The sequence below is a fragment of the Marmota marmota genome, unplaced genomic scaffold (assembly GCF_001458135.2).
Source record: "Marmota marmota marmota unplaced genomic scaffold, marMar, whole genome shotgun sequence".
Classification (NCBI taxonomy): domain Eukaryota; kingdom Metazoa; phylum Chordata; class Mammalia; order Rodentia; family Sciuridae; genus Marmota; species Marmota marmota.
The window spans coordinates 10,023,515-10,036,779 of NW_025999944.1; the positions used below are offsets into that span (position 1 = coordinate 10,023,515).

Here is a 13,265-nt window from a genome sequence, read left to right on the forward strand (position 1 = left end):
TCCCAGTGTTAAACGCTCATTTGCTTTTGGCTTGAATAAATTTATTAGTTGGGTGAATTAAAGGTTAATCAGAGAATTAGCACGGATGGACCCTGTGCAGCTTGGCAGATATCTGAGGAAGGCGGTAAGTGGTGCTGAGGAGCTGGGTGCCTCTCCACCCCTTCCCGCTGTCTACCCCACTCCCAGAGTGCTGCTGGCTGGGAGTGTACTCCTCAGGGTTAGGAAGCAGTGGAGCTCCTCCCTGGACTTGGCACTCTACCTGCCCCCACCCTGAGGAACCTGAAAGGGAGTCAAGAAAGAAGACTGGCCTGAGGGGCAAACAGTTCACTCTCCACATTGGTGACTGTCACCAAAGTCCATTAAAAAAAAAAAAAAAAGTACTGTGCCTCTTAAACAGCAGAAGATACAAAACTATTAGTGATAAAACCATGGCAGGTAGCAGGGACCTACGCTCTTACTATGAAGGTTGTTTTGCTTATTGTGAACCTGTTTATGTAGTGTAACTATTTCGTTCATCATTTAGGTTGTACAGATTGAAATTTAGATTGTTTTCTTGGCTGGCTGAAGAGGTGTGGATTGTTTTATAGAGAGATCTATATAAAGACCGTGACATGACAAAACCACACCTGAAGACATTTTAAGGATTTGGCACAGTCACTTTATGTAATCAGAAATCCAGCTGCTGTTCAGTGAAGTCTTTGGATTGAGCTGGCTGATGACTTCGAAAAATGATCAGTTTTAGCTAATGAAATGAATTTCTCAGTAGGGTGTTCTGCAGATTACCTGAGTGGTCGTTATATGCAAATGTTCCTGTGCATGTTCAATATGCCATTGTAAGGTGTCACTGAATTTAACTGTTGTACTTGTCAGATTTCCATAAAGCATATAAAATGTTGATTAAAAAATACGTTGGGCTGCGGTTGTGGCTCCGTGGTAGAGTGTTTGCCCAGCATGTGTGAGGCACTGGGGTTGTTCCTCAGCACTACATAAAAATAAATAAAATAAAGGTATAAAAATTACATTATCAATTCCTCAAAGATGAGTTTTAAGATTGACTTGTCTGATATTCTTTGGAAAGTTGATTAACTTTTTGAAGCATCTTTTATGATGTTTTTCTGTTCTCAAATGTCAGTTTCAAAGAAAAGAGGAAAACAGAAAAAAGGGATTAACATCCATTTTAATGAAGTTGATTTGCCCCAGAAGAACTTAAACATGATGTTGCTCTTAAATCCAGTCACATGCACAGCAGTCTGATCATGTCGTGGGTAACCTGGAACAAGTTACTTATTTAAATTTCTCCAAAGGCCTCCATTCACCATCTATAACAGGAAGTAATGAGTGGCTTATTTCTTTGGAAGAATAACTTTAAAATCAAGATGATATTTGTAAATGTGGTTGAGAGAGATACGAGTCAGAGGTAATGTCAGTTTCAGTTAGGCTGTATGTCCTATTTTGGTGGCAAGTCAGTTTGACAGTTGTGTGAGGACAATACTCGATCTTTGACCCCTTAACTCCTGCTCATTGCTGCTGCCTGTATGGTAAGGTATCTGCTGTCCCACAGCGTCCCGGATAAATGGCTCCACTGTGTTTTGAGAGGAAGTCTTGGCAGCTGTTCGGAAACTTTCCTGATAATGGCTGCCCTGACTTTCCTGCCTCGGATGTTTGTGCTGGATTCCCTGAAGAGCTCCTGCTGTCAGAACCTCTCCTGTGCTGCCCGGTTTCTTCAACTCTCTTTAGTCCAGGGTAGACATCTAGCTTGTGTAATTTCTAGTCATTTTTTGCTTCTTAAAATAAGGTGATGGAAAGAGATAGGTCTGTCTTTCTTCCTAAGAAACCCCTAATTCATGAATCACAAGAACTGAGAGTGAAGAAGAGATCCACATACTTGGGGTCCTCAGGAGCCTGTAGCCTGGGTCTGGCAAACTTGAACAGTAATGAGGGGGAAAGGGAAGAGCCCCATTTTCCAGCGGAAAAGCGCAAAGAGGCCCAATGTCCTGGACCTGTTTGCCTCCTGAATCACGTTCAACTTAAGACATCCTCAGAATCCATCTTTTCCCCATTCCTTCTGTTAGGCTGATCTCAGTCTCGTTCTCTCTTGTTCATTCGCATCGCAGGTATACTTTGACCCTCTCTTCTTCTTTACCACTGCCTTTTCCTGGGCCTCACGGTTCCCTGCTCCAGCCTGGACCCCACACTGTCATCCTTCACTGCTTGCTTTCCGGAGCGACGCTGCCCTGCCCTCCACACCTGTCCTGTGGTGCTCATCCCTGGATCACTGGTCCACCTTCTTGTCTCCTCCTTCATCTGAGCTCTTCCAGTGACTGGAGAAGGGCTGCTGAGTGTGCAGATGTCAGTGGAGACGGCCCAGCCCAGGGGCATCTCATCTGGGGTTATTTGGCAATGCTTCTCTGCATTCTTCCACAGGTCCACCTACCTTTCTCCACCGCCGCCATCCCAGACCTCCCGTGCTCCTGTCAGGCCCCTCATTCCATCCTTAAGCCCTCCCTCTGTGGCTTCAAACTCTGAATCCCTGTTCTCCTTCTCCTGTGCTGTTTTGGGGACCAGATGACTCTCCCTGTCCACTCCAAGTCCTTCCCGGGCTGTAGATCCATCCACCTCTCACTCCCTCCTTCCATCTGTTCATGAGTTCTCATTGTCCACTTCTGTTTGTTCCTTCCTCTCAGCATTGAAAGGAATTATGGTTCCCCTTCCAGTTTTTTAAAAGAGACCGCACTCTGTCAGCCATGACTTCCTTACCTTCTAACCTGTGGTGTCCATTCCCTTTTCCGTCCGTCCAGCACCTTCAGTTTCTTCTCCCTGCCCCCCTCCCTCCCTCCCTTCTGTGCAGCCAGTACACACTGGAGTCTCAGGATAAACATTCTGGTTTCCACGGAGCTGACTTTCCAGTGGAGGGAACATAATAGGTGGGTAGGTCGGTAGGTAAACACACTCAGATAGTGGGCTCTAAGGAGACTAGAAAGGGGTGACCTGAAAGGGGAGACAAGTGACTGGGGTGGGGGTGAGGGGTTCAGGAGTGAGAGTAGAGAGGCCTCTCTGAGGAGGTGGCATTTGAGTTGCCACCTACTTGGTGGGAAGGATCCAGCCATGCGAGGACCCAGGGGAAACCCCTGGCCAAGGGCAGGTCCTCCGGCAAGAAGAAACTTGACAGCTGCAAGGAAATGAAAGAGAAGCACTTAATTCATGGCTGCCGGCTGCGCCTGGTCTCCATCCACTTTCAAATGCGCCCTTGCCTGGCTCGCGTCCTGATGCTTCTCTGAAGCCTTATTGGGAAGACCCTGAAGCACCTTGCCCCATCCATCAGGCCAGTGTCTCCCCATCTTTTTGAGCCGTGATTCACTGCTTGGCACTGTTAAGCAATCCCGTGTTCCTCACTGGGCTCCCTGACACCGCAGTCCTCTGCCTCTGAGTCCTCCTGTCCCTGGGACTTCTCAGTCTCCTTTGCCCTCTGTACCTGGAGGGTTGGTATAACCAGGCCTGCACCCAAACTCTCTTCCATCTTACTTAGAAAGTATCACCCAGCTATCTGGGCATCCATCAGTCTATCAAATAGAAATTATGTATGCTGTGGTGAATAATGCGATGTGTTCATCTTTGTATAAACTACACAGTGTTGAACGTAAAGATTCAATTGAGCAAATCAACATATCCATCGTCTCATCAATTTATTTTTTTCCCGTGATGAGAATGTTAAAAAAAATTATGATAGCAATTTTGAAATACACGATGCGTTGTTGTTGACTGTGGTCACCACACAATGCTGCTAGATTGTTCCTCTTCTCTGAGATTTTATACCCTTTAACCAGCAGCTTCCTTTTTCCCATTCCCCCCCCCAGCCTCCTAGCCCCTGAGAACTACCTTTCCACTCTCTGCTTCTGTGAATTCGATTGTTTTAGATTCCATGCAATATTGGTCTTTCTGTGTTTAGCTGATTTCATTTAGCATAATGCTTCCAACTCCACTCATGCTGTCACAAATGACAGAATTTCTTCCTTTTTAAAGGCTGAGTCGTATTCTGCCGTGTTTGTACACACCACATTTTCTTTATCCATCCTGTTGAAGGACACTGAGATTGCTTCCACATCTTGGCTCTTGTGAATAACGTCCAGTGAACGTAGGAGTGCAGACAGATCTTGAGCGCACTGGCCTCCTTCTTGGTCTACAGACCCTCCCTGGTGGATCTCACCCGTACCCACAGCTCCAATTTGTTTGGTGGGAATGCCCAAATCTATGTTTAAAAAGTTCTGTCTGCTGACTGCAAACCTCAAATCAGCATATGCAGACCTTGATGCCCATCCCCTTTCTCACCTGCCGCTGGAGTCACCCCCACATCCTTCCCTTTCCCTCTGCTGACGACCAGTCTCTAACCACATTCTGACCAAGCTCTCTAACCAGCCTCTTCCCCCTTCCCCTTATCTCCACTGCTACCATCCTGGCTCAGGCCCTTGTCATTTCCTGCTGCACCCGGTGACTCCTTCCTCCTTGCTCTGAGCTCACATCCTGTCATCCGCCCACGCTCTGCCCTGCTGGGATGTGATCCTCCTCTCGCCTCATCCTGCCTGTTAAACCACCTGGTGCTCTTGTGCGCTGGGACCAAGTCACACCTGTGAGGATGACTTAGCTGGCCCAGGTGGCATGGCCGCCCCTGACCTCAGGCTCATCTCCCACACCTACCTACTGCACCCAGCCTGCTGCACTGCTGCAAGTCGGCCAAACCCATCCAGCTGGTTGGTGTTCGTTTGTTGTTGTTGTTTCCAGCAGCTTCACCTACGCCATTGTCCTCCTTGGCCTGGACTCTCTGATTTTATAGGCCCCGCAAACAGCCACTCAGTATTCAGTTCTGGTGAGACATCTTCTACCTAACCACCCAGACCCTCTACCAGGTGGGCGCAGCCTCCCCGTCTGTTCACTGGGGCTGACTCTGGGAGGTGCTTACCAGATTACTCGTGCTGTCTTGCTTACCTTTGTGTGTTCTTCCCTAGAACGTGAATTCTGAAAGCCCCGCTATTTTATCTTGTTCATCTCTGCACCTCTAATATAGAACGTGATCTGCGGGAATTAATACTGGTAGCCACCAGAAATATCAAGGATAAAACTAATCGCATCACTTGAAAATGGATGATGTGGGGCTGGCAGGTCACCTGTGAGGAGCCCAGCCCACTGCAGCTCCAGAATCCTACATGCCTTCGGTTCCTACTTATTGTTAGATATCCCCGAGGCCTTTGTGAGGTGATAGGTACGTTGTAGTTTTGTGGGGTGGGGGAAAGAAAGTCGACTGCTAATACTAGTGATGGAGTAAGAAGGAGCTCTAAATAAGTGAGGTTCGTAGAAGTTTCTAACAGAGTAAGAGCTAAATATTGGGTTTGTCTGCTCAGATCAATGACAGGAACAAGCACACACCGAATGCAGTCTATGGAAGTGAGAAAAGATCATTTATGAATCACCTCAGCAAGTACAGTGGGCTCAACCATTTTTTATCCAGTGAAAGAAATTCTCAGAGCTATGTGCCATGGTGCACACCTGTAGTCCCAGCAGCTTGGGAGGCTGAGGCAGGGGATTGCAAGTTCAAAGCCAGTCTCAGCAACTTAGCGAGGCCCCAAGCAACTTAGTGGGACCCTGACTCTAAATAAAAAATTAAAAGAGACAGGGATGTGGCTCAGTGGTTAAGTGCCCTGATGTCAATCCCCAGTACAAAAAAAAGAAAAGAAAAAGAAAGAAAGAAAGAAAGAATAAAAGAAAGAAAGAAAAAGAAAAGAAAGAAAGAAATTCTCCGTGGTAAACAGGGTTAAATTTGAGTGAGGATATGGCCTGAGAGTAAGGGACATTCCATGACCCAGCCAACAAGCAAAAGCTGCATTGTGGGGCTCCTTGATTGCTTGTTGACTTTTTAGCACCTGACCCTGGGGATCCATGGCAGTCTGTTCATTGCTTTCACAAATACCATGTGTCTACTATTGATCTGCGACATCAGAGCTGGCAAGTGACAGCACTGTAATGATGCCTCATTTATCTGGTGGCCTGGGATCGAGACATAACAATCTAGGCAAAACTTTCTAAGTAACTGAAGCACCATAGTTTTAAAAAAGTACTTTTTTTGGGGGGGAGGGGAATAAAATCTTTCTCACATACTTACTTCTTTCTCTTCCTGAAAAAAAGGTCAGCAGAATATGCTCTTCCAGAATCACAGAGCAAGCAGGTGTGTGCTCCTTCAAGGATGTCTTCAAGGACAATTTACATGAGTGGGGTGTTTTTAATATTAAATGAACCCAGATAATTTTTTAAAATAATGTTCTGCCTCCTGTCCTGCTATCAGGAGTTTGCCTGTCACGGTTTATTTCTATCAGCATTTCTGCTTGTTATAGTTATTCTTTTCCCAGAGACAGTCAGCCCTCCATATCCATGGGTTCTGCATCCAGGATTCAGCCAACCTTGCATTGAACATGTTCAAAAACATTTACATCTGTACTGAAAGCATATAGACTTTTTTCTCATCATTATTCCCTAAACAATAGAGTATAACAACTATTGATATAGAATTTACCTTGTAATAGCTATTGTAAGCAACCTAGAGAGGATTGAAAGTATATGGAAGGATGTATGTAAGTTATATGCAAATCCTATGCCATTTATGGAAGCGATGTGAGCATCCTCCTTGGATTTAGAGATGCTCGGGGGATCCTGGAACCAATTCCCCATAGGTACTCAGGGACAAATATATTCTTTTTCTTTTGGGAAATATCTCCATCTCCCCTGAAAATCCCCCCTTTCAAATTTACTACTTGCAGCATTTTACAGATAACTCATTTGACAACTGTCAAGATTATATAGTAAGTAAAAGCAAAAGCTGTAAAGGTCCATGGGAGGCTTAGATGTGGGCCAGCAAGCCCAGTACCACGGGCTTCACTGCAGACTTTATTCTGTCTATCCTGACTTCTCAAAAGCTCTTTCCAGGTTGCTGCTTCTCTTCTGTGTTCTGGATTCAGTGCTGCATGTGAAGGGTGACGCTGGGGAGTAAATTCTTGAGCCAGGCACTGTTCCACCAGTCAGTAACCAGGCAGGTGGAAGTGGGGAAATCACAGCTTCTCTGATTTCAGTGGGCCTGTCTGGTAATTCAAGGTCCTTTGATGTTCTCAAGTACCAAAACCAGTGGTTCAGGACAAAAAAGTTTAAATGCTGTGAGACACAGTGTCAGGAGGAGGATGGACAACTTTGGATTGAGACTACTGTGGGCATCTTCCCAAAGTGGGAAGAGCAGTCTCAGAGGGGGGACAAGGAGACTAGTGGGGTATGCGTGTCTCTGAGAAAGTGCCAGGCCTTTCCACAGGAGGGCAGTTACGGAGGGAGGAAAATGTGCCTTTCATAAAATTGACCATTAACCATTTTTAAGTGTCGAGTTTGGTTATGTTCGGGAGCTTCACATTGTTGTGCTACCAACACCCTATCCATCTCTAGAACATTTTCCTCTCCCCACATAAAACCTCCACGCTCATTAAACACTAGCTTCCCATGCCCTGCTCCCCGCAACCCCTGGCTTAATTAATCCCCTAGCTTATTTCACTTAGCACAGTGTCTTCAAGGACATGAATTCTTGTAGAAATTAGAAGAATTTCATTTCTTTTTAAGATCAAATAGTATTCCATTGTATGCATATGCTGCATTTTGTTTGTCTATTCATCTGTTGATGGAAGTTCGTGTTGCTTCTGTCTTTTAGCTTTTGTGAATAATGTGGCTCTGAACGTGGGTTTAACTTTTTGAGGAGCTAACTGCCAGGCTGTTTCTACAGTAGCTCAGCCACTTTACATTCCCACCAGCAGTGCACAGGGCTCCAGTTTCTCCAAGGGTGGCCCCACAGGCTCACTGTATCTATGGAGGGAGGGAAAGGAAAAGAGGTGCCAGTTAGGGTGTCTGAAGAAGATCCAAGCTTGCTACAAAGTTCTTATTTTGATCTTTCATTTGTCTAGTGCATAAAATAATATTATCCTATAAAATATTACGAAAGTGTTGGCGTGGCTGACCCGCTTTGTGTTTGCCATGAGTGCATGCCAGCTCGAAGACTAGAAGGCCACCCCGAATGCTAATGCATCTGTCTGTTTCCTTTCTGTTCCTTTGAGTTCCCACCACTAAAATAAAGATTCAGGAAGCAAAAGAATTCCTTTAGGTGCTGTCCTTTGTGTTCGTAGCAGACCACCTGGGAGGACTTTCTCTGTGCAGGTGTCTAAGTGTGTAAGTGTGGGTGTGGTGGCGGGGTGTGGGCGTTGGTGGACTGTTTTAAATAACTTATCTTTAAAAGAGATGCAATTAAGGGAATCTCAAATCAGATTGATAAGACATAATTAAAATAATTAGAGTATGGGGAAACATACTCAAAAGTTGATGTAACAACTGTTTCAAGGCACAATTTGTGGAAGGTAGTGAGAAAGCAGTTCAAACGGTGTTGTGGCCATCCTAATGGGGGGGCCTCCCTCGCTCAGAGCCACTAGTCACCACAGCTGTGCAGACTGGGATCACTGTCACCCTGGGCTGATGATGTGTGGGGCTTCAAAAGACCACTTGCAGGCCACAGTTACAGGAATTGCTATTCATAACATTTATTGCATTCTCTGGGTCCTTTATAAATAGGTGTCTATCTCTTGAGACGGATTTGAATACACTGCTATCTGTGTTTTCAATTCTGTGGATGTAGATTTTTAAAAGCTGATGATTCTTTGCCTGATGCTGAGAAAGAAGAGGGGTCAGTTGGAAAAAAAAAAAAACCCCTGGCCCACCTGCATCCTTTGCCTGTGTCGTTAGTGAAAGGAGAAGCCGTGCAGCTGACGTGGCGTGGGAGAAGCTTGACAAGGTGCAGACCCGACCGGGCAGGCCGGTTTCAGTTGTGCGGCTCTGCCCTCTGTGACCCGCTGGGACTCCTCTGACTCAGCCCAGCCTCCTTTGGTTCCTGGGAGTTGATGACCAGCTGCTCTGGTCATCATTAGAGCTGGGGAAAGAGCCTGTTTCCTCAATGGGAACTAATTGCCTGAAAGAATTAACAGACTTTGAAGGGAACCACTTAATGTTTTCAAAGAAGTCCTGTGAGCTTCCAGAGAAATAAATCTTTTCCCTTCCATCTCTGGAAGACTCTGAATTCCTTTCCAACATCAGCCAAGTAGAACCCTCTCAGCCTCCCTGACTTTGAAGGCAGTTGAGCAGTGTGCCCTGTTTCCCAAGGAACCAGCTAAGGCTTCCAAAGAGGACTGAGTCTTTGTCCTTCGGCACCAGGGTCCTTCCATCACCATGCTGACAGCCAGTGGATTATGCCTCTGTGTCTTTGGGTGGGCCCGTGGGACAGCTGTGGGGTAGGAAGCCACCTTGAGCATACACAGCACCTGGCTCTTCTCACCCAACCTCACGAAGATCAAAGAGCTGAAAGACCAGGGCTGGAGGGTGAAAAGCCCCTATGAGGCAAAGAACAGAGACGAGAACCTGGCGACGTTTGTGAAGAGGTATAGTTCCCACCGAAGAAGGGAAGAGGGGGAATGAGGAAGGAAAGAGAAGGGGTTGATGAGCCATGGGACAACCAGTGACTCACCATAGGCAGACATTTTTCCCTGCAGATTTATTTCTGTAGCTACTCAGAGACTGGAAGGTGCATTCTCAGCCAATGAGATTAAGAGGAAGAAGGAGACAGGGAGCAGAAGATGTCAAGGATAAAAGCTCTCTGGTGATTTTTTTAATGTGACTAGTTTTCCTTATTTTTTCTGACTTTAAGAAAACTCCCATAACTGATGATCTTAGGAAGAAACTGGAACCTAGACATTAAGGTCTTTGGGCAGGGAAGTTGTATCATGTGGGCTGCGGAGAGGCTCCTCCTGAGATTGGAGCTGACAAGCCACACTTGGTGGAGTTTCAGTCACGGTGGCCTAGGGTGGGACACAGTTTGAAGGGAACACAAACTGCCATCTCTTCTGCTTCTGTGTCTTCTGATTGTGCCCTGTCACAGTAGGGCTGCAGAAGAAGGGAGGGGAAAGATGGTAGCCAACATTTATTGAGGGCCTACTGTGTGCCATGCACCATTGTCGACATGTATCAAAGCACATACCCTGCGCAGCAAACTGTGGGGAAAATGAGGCACAGAAAGTTTGTGATTTTATACAAGAAATCTGTGGGGCTAAGATTGAGCCCAGGACTTCTGGCTTGAGTGTATGTGCTGTGAAGCCTTGAGCCACGCTGCTCAGGGGCAGGAAGGAAGATGTGAAGCTAAATAGGATATGTCTGCTGGTCACACTGAGTACCCCATATGTAATCTGCTTTGATGCTTCCAGAAGCTTCCAAAGGGCCACATAGCCCACAGGTCCAGCCCTGAGCTCCTCCACGATGCCCTGAATAGATCACTGTGGTCAATGTATTTGAAATGGCCATAATTCCTAAGAGATAATTATAACACATACATTTTAAATTAAATAAACATAATCATTTTTATCTTCTTCTAATCATATTGCAGAAAATGTGAATAATAGCAGAAAAGAAAAAACACATCCCACTCTACATCACAATCAGTCTTATTCTGGCATATTTCCTAGCAGTCCTTTTGTGAATGCCTCTGAATAATATAAATATAGTTTTGTACAGAGCATTATATGCTTTTCCCCATGTTTTTCCTGAAGTCTTTGCAACTGGGTTTTCTGAATTGATGGCATTTGGGTTTCTCTTGGTATTTATAATTTGGAGCATTTTGAAATTTTCTAATAATTGTAGAGATTCAATATTAGTTTTTAAAGGCATTTTGTGCGAGGTCTCCATTACCAAAAAAAAAAAAAAATGAACTCAGCAGCAAGAATAATTCTTGAAACGGTCTTTCCTTGTCTTTGTGTTAACAGGGATCTACAGGACAGAAAGGGACAAAGGCACGCTGTATGAGCTCACCTTCAGAGGGGACAGCAAGCACGAGTTCAGACGACTGGTCTTGTTTCGGCCCTTTGGCCCCATCATCAAAGTGAAGAAAGAGAAACTCAACATGGCCAACACGCTCATCAATGTCATCGTGCCACTCGCCAAAAGAGTGGACAAGTTCCGGCAGTTCATGCAGAACTTCAGGTTGGTTTGTTTGCACACGTTTATCTCCCCTGGAACAGTGCGTCAGAATGCTGAGGTCACGTCCTGTCACCCCCTCCCTTTCCCCTGCCAGGTACAAAGGCCCCTTTCTCTGGCTGTTCAACTCTGTCTTCTTCGTATGAAGTTTATCACTGGTATTTGTGTTTCCCCAACACAATGAGAAAAATCCCCGGATAAGCACATTTACCTTCAGAAGTGAAAATTAGGAAGGACGGGTTTTCATCAGCGCCTCCAAAGATGACCCCGTGCCCTTTGTGTTCAGTTCTGACAGGAGTATGTGCTCTTGCTTGGGGACAGCAGGAAATAAGACTCTCAAAGGTGAGAGGGTGACATTCTACATCCTAAGGAGCAGGGAGGAGCTGGCTGGTGACAGAGCCTTTGTCGACACTGAACCCTTGCTGGCCCAGGCCCTTGCGCAGTGGAGGGCTGACTTCAGTACTGTCCTACTGTCCGGCTCTAGCTACCCCTGGGAGGGGATGAATCAGAAACTGCTTTTTATTCTAAGCTTTATCCTCTAAGAGATTAAGCTTAGAACCAAGCCAGGAAGGCTTCAAGCATTCGTTTTTATAGCTACTCAATAAGACTAAGTGAGGTTTTGTTCTCAGATGCTCTGAGATAGTTTTCATGTCTGACTTAAAGCCCTTCACTCTGGGTCTAATAAGCTTTTATGGCCCAAATTCATGGATTGACTGAGGTAAACCAGCTAACATATTTAGTCTGCTGATTTTAAAGGTAGAATATAATTTTATCTATCATATTATCTAATCACAGAAGATCAAGCTGATTTTTAATCTTTTATCATTACAGTCACATTGTTAAATGCAGTCATGTTCCCTATGAGAATGTGGTTGGTACCTCTCAAAATCTGTAAATATGCTGGGTTTTTAAAATTTAAATGGTAATTCATTTATATTTAACTCATTTATTTTAAATCAGGATAAAATACTCTTAAAAGAGACCTTTGAGGTCATTTAGTCCAATTCTCCTTAATTCAGAATCCTTCGACAGCACCCACAACCTATGGTTTGGAGGGTGAGTTCCAGACGACCACCTCACAAGCTGACTCTGTCCAGACCAGCTCTGGACAGCAAGCACTTGATTGTTTGGACCTCAAGTCTGCTGCCTTGTAATTTCCCCGCAGTGAGTCTAGTTCTAGCATCTGGGGAAATGACTGAACAAATCCATTGCCTCTTCAACATCACAACCTTTCAGGCATTTGAAGAAAGCTGCCACACCCTCCCTTGTCTTCTCCAGGTGTAGCAGTTCTCCTTGTTCCTGGTTCTGACTGAGGGGTTTATGTGTTTGAGCTTCTTTCCACCTTCCTGTGGTGTTTCTGTGTTGGAATAGCAGGTGCCACTGGCTGATTAAACATGATGTCCTAGGAACCAGTGACCCTGTGGTCAGCCCTGGGCATCAAATAGTAGCATTACTCATAGCAGCTGGTGTGCCCATACCTAGGACCAGTTTCAACACAAAGCTGCTCCTCAGTGGAGCCCTCAGGAGACCTGAAATGGCAGGATTCTCTAGGTTACATCTGCCTAGCTGTTTCCTTCATGTCACAAGAATTGCAACTCATTAAACATAGGAAGAAAAGTAGAAGGGAAGTATTATTGAGAAAAGTAAAAGTAATCACTTATGGGTCTCCAGGACAGAGATGGCAAAGTGAAATGTAATGTTAGCGAATGTTTACGAAACACACAAAAACCCGGGGCCTCATTTCCTGACTTTTACTGATCATGTGTCCTCAGCTGCACAAAGTGGTCAGAGGAAAGACTGTTTCTCAGATAGGATGTTTTGAGAACCTGTCACATGTCCCAGACACACTATCCAGATGTAAGAGGTGAGAAGAGGAATTCCAGGTATGGAAACTGTCTTCATAGAAAGTAGAACCCACTGGGCAGAACAGGCTGCTGGGGATTCAGGCTAGAGAGGCTCCCTGAGCAGATGGCACTGGGCAGGAGGCCAAGCTGGAGTTGGCTCTGCAGTCCAGGGCTTCTGAGTCCACTGGGATGTGGGAGGTGAATACCTGCCGCTGTTTAACTCCAGTTAATAACTTAGCAAAGGTGGCATCGCAAATCACGAAGAAGGGATTGTTCATGACGTGGCGTTACGACAACTAACTAAACAGCAGGAAAAAAATTAATTCTTATTTCACACCA

At 45.5% G+C, this 13,265-nt stretch overlaps 1 protein-coding gene across 1 annotated transcript in view; it reads left to right on the forward strand.

Moving 5' to 3' along the window:
* Csgalnact1 (chondroitin sulfate N-acetylgalactosaminyltransferase 1) overlaps positions 1 to 13,265 on the forward strand; it is a 176,792-nt gene that overhangs the window by 121,271 nt on the left and 42,256 nt on the right. Inside the window, exon 5 of the mRNA XM_015499536.2 lies at positions 10,872 to 11,088. Coding sequence (XP_015355022.1) covers positions 10,872 to 11,088 — 217 coding nt within the window. The remainder of the gene's footprint in view (positions 1 to 10,871; positions 11,089 to 13,265) is intronic.